Source organism: Octopus bimaculoides, chromosome 3, assembly GCF_001194135.2.
Source record: "Octopus bimaculoides isolate UCB-OBI-ISO-001 chromosome 3, ASM119413v2, whole genome shotgun sequence".
In the NCBI taxonomy this organism is placed as follows: domain Eukaryota; kingdom Metazoa; phylum Mollusca; class Cephalopoda; order Octopoda; family Octopodidae; genus Octopus; species Octopus bimaculoides.
This window is the reverse complement of record NC_068983.1, coordinates 162330522-162341664: the sequence shown is the minus strand read 5'-3', so window position 1 is coordinate 162341664 and position 11143 is coordinate 162330522. Positions and strand designations below refer to the sequence as shown.

Genomic DNA, 11143 nt, shown 5'->3' with positions numbered 1-11143 from the left:
TGGACTGTCAGAACAATCGATCAGATTTACGTTTTCGTCCATCGCACACGCGGTAGGGTTGATTAAATAAGTACCAGTTACGCACTGGGGGTTGATATAATCGACTTAATCCGTTTGTCCCCTCTGTGTGTAGTAAAGAAATAAGAAACTTCACATAGCCATCTGAATTGAGTCTTAAGGTCCAGTCCTGCAGTTGTTAACCTTGGCATGCAGACACAGTCAGAATGCCTGCTGTCCACAGGGCATTGAGCAGCAGTCATGATGTTGGCATTTTGATACCCACTGCAAATCCTCGTGATACGGGTGACTCCTTTCCAATATTCAAATGGCTTACAGTCCTCCATGTCAGCTAACTTTTTCTCAACTACAACTTTAATCTTTATGCTCTCCAATGCCATTGACTATTCACCAATACCTCAAGCCATTCCGGATAAAATTGTCCAAATTTAGCCCAAACACTTTCCTGTTAGACCTGTCTAGTTTGGAAAGCTTCAAATATTAACCAACACTACAAATGGAGAGGGTTCCCTATTTTCAGCAAAGGTGAAGACAGCTTAAAACAAACCTAATTTTACACAGTCTTTTACTTGTTTCAGTCATTTGACTGTGGCCATGCTGGAGCACCGCCTTTTAGTCGAGCTAATCAACCCCAGGACTTATTCTTTGTAAGCCTAGTACTTATTCTATCGGTTACCTTTGCCGAACCGCTAAGTTAAGGGGACGTAAACACACTAGCATCGGTTGTCAAGTGATGTTGGTGGGGATAAACACAGACACATATATATACACACAACGGGCTTTCAGTTTCTGTCTACCAAATCTACTCACAAGGCTTTGGTCGGCCTGAGGCTATAGTAGAAGACACTTGCTCAAGGTGCCACGCAGTAGGACTGAACCCGGAACTATGTGGTTCGTAAGCAAGCTACTTACCACACAACCACACCTACGCCTATATAAACAATTATGAAACTTCAAACAGGTTTTCCACACTGCTTAAATATATCCAAATAGAAATGATAGATTTCTGTTTCAAATTAAAAAGTAAAACAAATTATTTTGAAGAACTTTATTTTATGAGCTCTTTAAATAACATGTGTCTTGAACTCCGCCTCAGATTTTATTGAAAGCTGCAATATCCACACTTTGAACCTGAAATAAAATTAATTAAAGAGAATTAACAAATTAGACAAAATCTGAGATGTCTTGCAAGTAATTATCAACAATAAATTGCTGGATCAGGCTATGAAAGTTACAAAGAGTTATAATTGGAACTAGAAAAAGATTAGCCTTGATGAGATGTGGTTTGGTTTTGTGCCAAGGACGAGTACCACTGTTGTTCTCTATCATGGTGAGGCAACTGCAGGAGACGCATTTAGCTGAGGAAGAATACTTGTATTTGGCATTCATTGAGCTGGAGGAAGCCTTTGACAGGGTCCCTTCTTCAATGGTGATTGCTAGGGGTCAAATGAACAAACATAAAATTTTAATTATTATTTCAAGGGTACTTACATAATCTTCAAATTCACAAATTTTTTCTTGCAAGTCATCAACACTGACTTTTTCATCTTCCACAACACACAAGATTATCAGTTTTTTTATTCCATAAGCAAGAGGTGCTAACTTGGCTAGAATTTACAAAGGGAAAAGTTAAGCAATGTTAATTACTGAATTCAGGAGAAGGTGCAAAAAGTGAAGGGGTTTGTTTTAAATTGTTAGAAACATTATACAATAAAACCGGGGCAGGAGTGGGGACAGCAATAACAAATTAATTAGAATTAACCAAATCTAATTTACAAACACAAAACAATTTTGTATTGTGGTTAAAGTCAACTTAAACCCTTTCGCATTCATATTATTCTGTTAAATGTAAAGCTTATTTATTTACATTGAATTAATTGTGTATTACCTCATAAGTTCAAGATTTTGACAATGTGATTGTTTACTTTTAGAATGACATTGTAGAGTAGGTGCGAGAGGCTGGATGTGGCCAATTTGAACGTGCAAAATATTCAGGCCAGACATGGCCGGTTTAAATGCTGAAGGGTTAAGTTTAATATGGGAATCTGTGTACATTAAAGGGCAGTTTTAACACGGTCTTCTATCAATTATTAATCTGCAAGGCTTGGACATAAAAGTTTGACAAATTTGATATTTTCTATCATGACTGCCTTGCCAAAACTATTGATAATCTGGACCAGAAATTCTGCATAGAAGAATTATCAGGGTCTTCGGGATTAAGACTCCAGATCGACAAGTAAGACACCAATAAATGGCATGAAATATCTGTTAGAAGGGAATTTGCTTTCAACTTCATGGAGAAGAATTAACATTAAACTAAAATGCAAGTTAAATACAAAACAAAATGCTTTAAAAATATCTATTTTACTGGGTCCTCAATTAAGGGAGTACCATCCATCTGTAGGTCGTGGAACTAATTATTGTCTTACACAGATTCAGAGTCAACAAACTTCGGAGAGAAATTGCTCTAACTGGAAGAAATTCAATAAATTGTGCTACATATTCTACAGAAACCCATAGACATGTGTTAATTTAAGTAGCAGGGGACACGGGCAACGTGTACGGCAGGGGACACGGGCAACGTGTACGGCAGGGGACACATCAACAATGGAGTTGCAGCACCAAAGTAAATGGTTGAACAACTATCAATGATACTGCCATTGTCATTATTATTATTATTTACAAATGGTAAGTAACAATATAATGACCGGAAAATATTTAAAAATTGAATACAAGTTTTTAAATTCCCCATTAAAAACAGTTTAGTTTTAAAGAAAAACTACTTACAAGCTCCCCATAGCAAACCATCCATTTGTATTGTACGAACACATTCTTCCATCTTCTTCATGTCTGTCTCATCGTCCCATGGTTTGACATCAAGAGTAACTGAAGATTTGGCAATCAATGCAGGTTCTGTGTAAGACAAAAATATAAAAAATTCCTTATCTCAGAAATACAGAATTAAATGTTTTGTATTAGTCGGGATGGTGAATCACAAAACACCTGAAGAAAGATGGAACACACACAGCTGAAACATAGTCAAAGCAACGATCAAGAGGAGGACACCAGTCCAAACTAATATATAAGACATCATCATTTAACGTCCATTGTCCATGCTGGCATGGGTTGGATGGTGTGACAGGAACTGGTTAAGCAGAGGACTGCAGCAGGCTTCAGTGTCTGTTTTGGCTTAGTTTTTATGGCTGGATGCCCTTCCTAATGCCAACCACTCCAAGAGTGCAATGAGTGCGTTTATGGGTGCCACTTGCAGGGCACTGGTATCTGCCACGACTGTGGTTTTATTTGGCTTGAGGGGTCTTCTCAAACACAGCATAATGCCAAATGGTCTCGGTTCTTACTTCTGTCAGGCCCAGGTGCTTTTATGTGCCACCAACACGGGTGCCATTTGCGTGACACCAGTATCTGCCATAACTGCGATTTTACTTGGCTTGATAGGTCTTCTCAAGCACAACAATGCCAAAGATCTTGGTCCCTGCTTCTGTGAGGCCCAACATTTGAAAGGAGCCCAACCACTTTGCCTCCATGAGGTGCTTTTTAGATGCCACCTGCACAGGTGCCGGTTATATGACACCAGCATCAGCCATGACTACGATTTCACTTGGTTTGATGGGTCTTCCCAAGCACAGCATATCGCCAAAAGGCTCAGTCATTAGTCATTGCTTTTGTGAGGCCCAAAGTTCGGAGATCATGCTTCACAAGCTCATCCCATGTCTTCCTGGATCTACATCTACCACAGGTTTCCTCCATAGTTAGGGATCGGCACTTCTTTACACAGCTGTCCTCATCCATGCGCATCACACGACGATACCAGTGCAGTCATCAAAATTTCTGTACTTCATCATTTAATGTTCATCTTCCAGGCTGGCATGGGGTGGTTTGGTTTGACTGAAAACTGGTAAACCAGAGGCCTGCATCAAGGACCCATATTCCAGCAGGGTCTATTTTGTGTTGTTGGGAGCTGGATGGAAGAAAGGCGCCAGTGAAAGTGAAGCTACCATCTAAAAGTATTAGATCTATTGTTTGATCCAAGAAAACAACCCATACCCCACCCACTCTCTCTCCCAAGGAAAAACAAAAAAGATCAAGATTCAATAAGGAAGGACACACAGACTTACTTTTAGATTTTTTCAATTGGTATGCTTTAATTCTTTCTTCTCTTTCTCTGACTTTTGCTTCATCCTTTACAAGAAAATATCAAAAACAAGTTTTTGTAATGGAGATATTATGCAAGAAATTAAAGAAAACGAACTTTAAAATTGGAAATTAAAGAGAACATTAAAAGTCAGTGAAGTTACCTCTTCTTCATCAGAGCCAAAAAGATTGACATCATCATCATCCTCTTCTGAAGATTCTGCATCTTTGGTTTCTTCTACATCCATCTTGGTTACAATGTTATTGCTGTTTTTGTCAACTTCAACATTAGCTTTAGTTCCAGATTTTAATTGAAGATTTAAGGCACTGGTCATTTTTTTTAGTTCTTCAACAGCTGAAAGTAAAGATATTATTACCTTGCTAAAAGTGATCATTATATCACCATTATCATTATCATTATCATCAAGGCAGAATCGTTAGCACACTGGACAAAATGCAGTATTTCACCCATTGCTACATTCAGAGTTCAAATTCCACCAAAGTTGACTTAGCCTTTCATCCTTTTGGGGTCGATAAATTAAGTACCAGTTGTGTACTGGGGTAGATCCAATCAACTTTGCTCTCCCTCAAAATTTCAGGCCTTGTGCCTATAGCAGAAAGGATTGTTATTATTAAGGTGGCAAGCTGGTATAATCATAAGCACACTGTCTTCATGTTCTGCCTTTCATCCTTTCAGGGGATTGATAAATGAAGTACCAGTTATGCACTGGGGCACAATGTAGTTGATTTAATCCCTTCCGCCAAATTTGAGGCCATGTCCTTTCAGTAGAAAGGATTACTGTTATTAAAGCAGCGAGCTTAGCAGCATTTTGTCTGTCTTTGTCCAGAGTTCAACTTTAATTTATCAACCCTGAAAGGATGAAAGACAAAGTACCAGTCAAGTACTGAGGTTGTTGGGATCAACTTACTCCCTCCCCACAAATTTCAGGCCTTGTGCCTACAGTAGAAAAGATTATTATCATTATTCTAGCAAACTGGCAGAAGTTCGTCAAGGGAACAAAATGCTTAGCAGCATTTCTTCCACCTCGCTTACATTTCAAGCAATCAGGAGACAAATCAAAAATTCTGATTGCTTTGATGGTCAAAATCAAGCCAAAATCTGTGTCTAAGCACAGCCATGTGTGTGTGTGTGTGTGTGTGTGTGTGTGTGTGTGCGTATACAAACCTACATCCAAGTTACTGATTCCTTAGACATTAACTATCAATTATTACATTTAAAAAATAATCCAGTTTTCAGATACAAATTTAATGGCTTAGACTGGAACCTGTGCCAGTGACGTGTAAAAAACGCCATTCAAGCATGGCTGATGCTAGTGCCGCCTGACTGGTACCAGTGCCAGTGACATGAAAGCACCATTCGAGTGTAGCTGATGCCAATACTGCCTAACTGGCTCCCGTGCTGGTGGCACGTAAAAAGCATGCACTACACTATCAGAATAGTTGGTGTTAGGAAGAGTATCCAGCTGAAGTAACCTTGCCAGAGCAGATTGGAACCTGGTGCAGCCTCCTCGCTTGCCAGTTCTCAGTCAAAGCATCCAACCCATGCCAGCATGGAAAGCAGACGTTAGACAACAACAATGATGAGGATACCATTGGTTCTCAACCCGGATGCATATGACCCTTTCAGGGTCCCTATGATTTTGCTGCAATAAATTTATGTGCAATAATTTGTTTCTATTTCTGCAATATACAAAATATTTTAATCTTTTTATACAATTCTTAATAAATATTTAATTATGAAAATATAGGATTGTATCTAAACATCAAATGGCTATGAGGTCCCAGAAGAGTAAAATGGAAATCAAATGGGTCCATACGCACAAAAGGGTTAAGAACCACAGTTTTGGACTGAAATTTTCAAATATACAAAAATTAGCAAAAGGTTCTCACAAAATTACTGCTTCCATATTTACATTAACTCTGTTTATTGGCCACAATCTTTATACTCTTTTCTACTCTAGGCACAAGGCCTGAAATTTTTGGGAGGGGATTAAGTCAATTAGATTGACTCCAATACACAACTGGTACTTAATTTATCAACCCAGAAAGGATGAAAGGTAAAGTTGACCTCAGTGGAATTTGAACTCAGAACACAAAGACAGACGAAATACCACTAAGCATTCCGCCCGGCGTGTTAACGTTTCTGCCAGCCCCGCCGCCTTACATTTAACATACAACATTACAATAGTAATGACCTATATCAAGTGGGTGTCTGCCAAGCTGGTTAACTGTGGTAAAAAGGTCAATAGAAGCCCTGTCATTAGCGCTAGCAACAAAATGAACCATTTTATAATCAAACAAAAGGAACTGACCTTTTTTTAATTCCCTATTTTCTTTTTCTAATAGACTGACTCGTTGTTCAAGACCAACTGTTTGCGCACCTGCTTTCTCTTCTCCCTAAAAAGAAACAAGGCATTCAATTTGTTCTGTAGACTATTGAGGTTTTACAAATAATATTTCAACAATTTACAATAGACACATTATTGTGCTTTTAACATGTTTGGGATGAAAGAACATTGTAAGTAAACAAGGTTTTATAGAAGGCAACAAGAAACAATAGACATGGCCTCTTTAACTCTATAGCATTCAGATTTCTTTGTCAAATGTAATCCCTATTTATTCACATTGTTTTGAATTAATCTTGGATTATCTTGTAGCTTTGAGATTTCAATGGTGTCTTTGTATATTTTTAGAATGACATTGTAGGATAGATGCAAGAGGCTGAATTTGGTCAGTCTAAATGCTAAAGGGCTAAGAAGCACATACCTTGGTTGTTAATAAATATACTTCATCTCAGTAAACAATTAGAAAAGAAATTACAAATGGTGCAACAACAACAAATAATAAGCAAAATGCACTGAAATAAAAATCAGTTTAAGAATTTGTAACGAAGATCAAGAAAGTCAACAAGATTTTTTTGTTGTGACAAAAACTTTACCTTGTACCTCAACCCCGAGACCACACCTTTACTATTTTATCACTTTCCAGCTCCACCTTGGTCCTTCCAAAGCCACTCTTCATTAACGTGAGTAGTCATGTAGCTTCTCTACCAGCAAAAAACCTCTCATATCTAACACAAAGCCACCACCCATCTCTCTACTATAGCCTCATTTAGACAAAGGGGATCTTTAGTCTTACAAGCTGTGTTGTGACATCGCAAATACTGGTGCCATGAGAGAAAGAGAGAGCATAACCAGTACTCACTGTGTAGTGGTTGGTGTTAGGAAGGGCATCAAGCCATTAATACCATGCCAAAGCAGACAGTGGTGCATGATGCAGTCCCCAGACTCATTGGGTTTTGAAAATTGCCCAACCCATGCCAGCAGGGAACATGGATGTTGAATGATGATTTACATAGCCAGGCCTTTTAATTAAATAACTTTTGTAAAGTATTTTGTACAGCCTGAGAATATTATTGCTATATATTTACAGATCTTAAAGGAATGAACAAATCAACTTCACTGCAGTAAGATCAGAACACATTATCCAGGAAGAAAATTTGGTCACAAATACCTGTTCACTTTGGTCAACAAACTTATTTACAGAGTGGCAAAGAAAAACCATTACTGATTGCACAAATAATAAACTACGATGACTGGGATAACAGGAAATAAAATATAAATAGGCCAGTGTATAACTGAAGGAGGTACGAGATGAAGAAGTGAAATGAATGAAATCAGTAAAATGGTTAAGGATGATGGATCAAAATCAAAGAGATGAATAAGAAACAAAAAAACTGGAGCAACCAAAGTGAAAAATTTCTCTAAAACACAAATAAATATACCAATAATTACAAATTGGAATCCAATAAAGATGAGTACACAATTGGTGAAAAGGGATATTATTTCTCTTGTAATGACTATTAATGACTAAATATAATTAGTCATTAGTAAGCAGCACAAATTGACTGTTTATAAAAAAAATTGCACAAAGAGAAGCGCCATGTTTTGTAGAAAGAAACAATGGAAAGTGCAATGAAAACTAAGAATATAGCAGAGTCTTGTGATTGGAACCAAATAGAAAATACTCATATCTTTATCTTGCTTTCAGTCATTAGACTATGGCCATACTGGAGCACCACCTTGAAGAATTTTAGTCGAACGAATCAACTCCAGAACTTATTCTTTTAAAGCCTGGTAGTTATTCTATTGGTCACTTTTGAAGAACAGCTACATTACAGGGACATAAACACACACACACACATATATATATATACAACGGGCTTCTTTCAGTTTCTATTTGCCAAATCCAACGAAGGCTTTGGTCGACCTGTGGCTATAGAAGACACTTGCCCAAGGTGTTATGCAGTAGGACTGAACCCAGAACCATGTGGTCGGGGAGCAAACTTCTTACTATACGGTCATAAAAACATCCTCTCAGAGTCCTTCATGCCCTGCCAGATGATCTCACTACTCACCTGTTTACATATAAAACAATAAAACAAAAAAAGAAAATAATTACCTTCTCCCTGAGCAGCTTAGGAGAAAACAAAAAAAGAGAAAACATTTGATGGACACAAGGAAGAAATTAATTTCAATCTCTAAACCTTAATCCGAACTTGGTTTAGCAAGTTTGGATTAGTCTAATAAAATGGCAAGTTTAAATAAAGTAAATTAAACATGACAAGTTGATTGAATTAATCAATATTTAATGATAATGCTGGTTGATTGATTTCTCCAGTCATGTTATATGTTGTATAGAGCAATGGTTCTCAACTATTTTTACATTTGGACCCCTGGGATTTTAATTTTAATTGGGTGGACCCTCAGCCATTCAATGTTTGAAAAAAATCTTAGCCCAAGTAACAAAGAAAATTGGGGGAGTAGCAACTGCAAATAAGATAATGAGGGACTGTTGCGACAACCTGTTTGGTTCCAGTGGCACAATAAAATGCATTCCAGCCACATTGTAAGGTGGCAGGTAATGGAGAGATCTGGCTGTAAAACCAAATCAAAAATAGAATATGGACATTGCTAGCTATAAAACAAAAAAGGAGAGATAGAGAGCAAAGTTGGTCAGTTCTCTTTACTGTGGTTTGGTTTCTTTAACTCTTTTGTTACCATATTTCTGTTGAGATGCTCTGTTCTTCTTTCAATTACTTTAAATATAACAAAGAATTTAGTAAAGTAACTTAGTTATCATTCAGCTAGTGTTAGGAACATAATTTGTGACTAAGGTTTGGTGGAAGGTTTTAATTCAAAACTTATGAAAACAAGATATTTGTATTCAGAGCCAGAGCCGGTTCCAGCCGGATTGGTAGCGAAAGGGTTGATCGTAAGAGGTGATACTTGTTCAATACATGCCAGCACGGAAAAAAATGGACGTAAAATGGGGTGGGTAGGCAGAAAGATAGATATATAAGAAGATAAGGATTCTATTTTCAGTTCTCATAATTTCTTACATTAGCACAAAACCACAAATTAAAGAAGGGACAATATACCCAAGTCAAACAACTCTTGTACAGTAAATGGTAAATATTCCCTTGATAATGGCTGCATTGACAGGCAAAGTCGATTCAACATGAATTTAGAATGTAATGGAATGTAACTACTGCAAGTTATATAGTTTAACAAGTTTACTTCTGTCTATTAATTCTAGATCTGCTGAACCAATCTGATTTTGAGGTGGTGTTTTACAAGTAGCTAACTCTGCTTGTCAGCAACTTTTCTTTACAACACACAGGGACACCTAACCTACAACACACACACACACACACACACACACACAGAGTCTGCCAATTCTGGTAATATAAGCAAACTCTAAACTGGACTTGAATTCAAAATATAGAGTTTTATGTAATATAACAGTCAGACATAACTGTTTCTACAAGAAATACAAAGAGGAATGGTAGATGTGGAACTGGTTAAAAAAAAATATAAAAAAGAAGGTAGGAAGAAAGAAATAACTGATAGAAAAAAACATGTATAAATTGTCTTTGATAAATTAATAAAAAAAAAAATCCTTTATGGATTTTGGAAATTATCTTAATAGGAATCAAATACACTTGTATTTAACTCATTGAAATTTAAGTGGTTTATTTATTTTTGAATTAACTTTTTATTACTGAAATGCATTTTTTTTTTTAGACAGAAAACAGTTAACGAGCTAAATTTTATGAGTTAATTTATGATACTTTCCTTTATGATTTACTGGAACTTCTGACATAAAATCAATTAATTAGCAATCATTTTTCAAACAGTAATTAGAACAAAGTTGTTTATTTTTTAAAATTAAAGTACCAAGATTATTAAAGCAAATATTCATTTAATTAACAAAAACAGCAGAGCTAAAGATTAGCAAAAGAATGAAGAAGACATGCAATGCATTCACATTAGCAAAGGACATGCAAAGCATTTGCAGAAACAGAATGGAACATGGAAAATGCAAGATAAAGAAATTTAGTTGTGAATGAGGTGCTGTGATAAGCCTTAATGCCAGCAAATCTATTTATAGTCAATGATCGACAAAGCTGAATAAAATATATGAAAGCAATGGCTAGTGTGAATTTGGACGAAAGCGATAAAAACACTGCTAAACTGATTTAAAAGACAGGTTGCCACAAATTTGGTCAGTTCTTCAAGGATGACTTCAAGCAGGTTTTGAATTAAATACAACGCATTTTATCCAGTTTACTAATCCGTTTATTCTTGTAAGTTGGTAAAAAGAATTTGTTTATTGCCCAATTGATAAAGATTTTTAAAAAACATGATGAATGTCTTCAAAAGGAAGAACTGAACCATTAATCTTAGTTCCACCATTAATGGAAGAACGGAGACGAAGAGCAATGAAGTGATCCAGCAGCGTCTTTAAAATACAATAACTTTACTTAACGATCATGCAATAATAATAATAATTAACAGCAAGCAGTGAAACATTAACAATAAGAAGACATTTTGTTTTCAGAGTAGATTTTAGTTAAGATTTCATAACGGATTAATTAGAAAGTTTCAGA

The 11143-nt window shown here is 36.5% G+C and overlaps 1 protein-coding gene across 1 annotated transcript in view; it reads right to left on the bottom strand.

The window, feature by feature from the left end:
* Positions 1–1051: 1051 nt before the first annotated feature.
* LOC106867187 (elongation factor 1-delta) overlaps positions 1052–11143 on the bottom strand; it is a 34096-nt gene continuing 24004 nt past the window's right edge. Inside the window, exons 4-10 of the mRNA XM_014911986.2 lie at positions 8653–8667; positions 6504–6588; positions 4335–4525; positions 4155–4218; positions 2806–2931; positions 1510–1625; positions 1052–1149 (exon numbers count right to left, since the gene is read on the bottom strand). Coding sequence (XP_014767472.2) covers positions 1111–1149; positions 1510–1625; positions 2806–2931; positions 4155–4218; positions 4335–4525; positions 6504–6588; positions 8653–8667 — 636 coding nt within the window. The 3' untranslated portion in view covers positions 1052–1110. The remainder of the gene's footprint in view (positions 1150–1509; positions 1626–2805; positions 2932–4154; positions 4219–4334; positions 4526–6503; positions 6589–8652; positions 8668–11143) is intronic.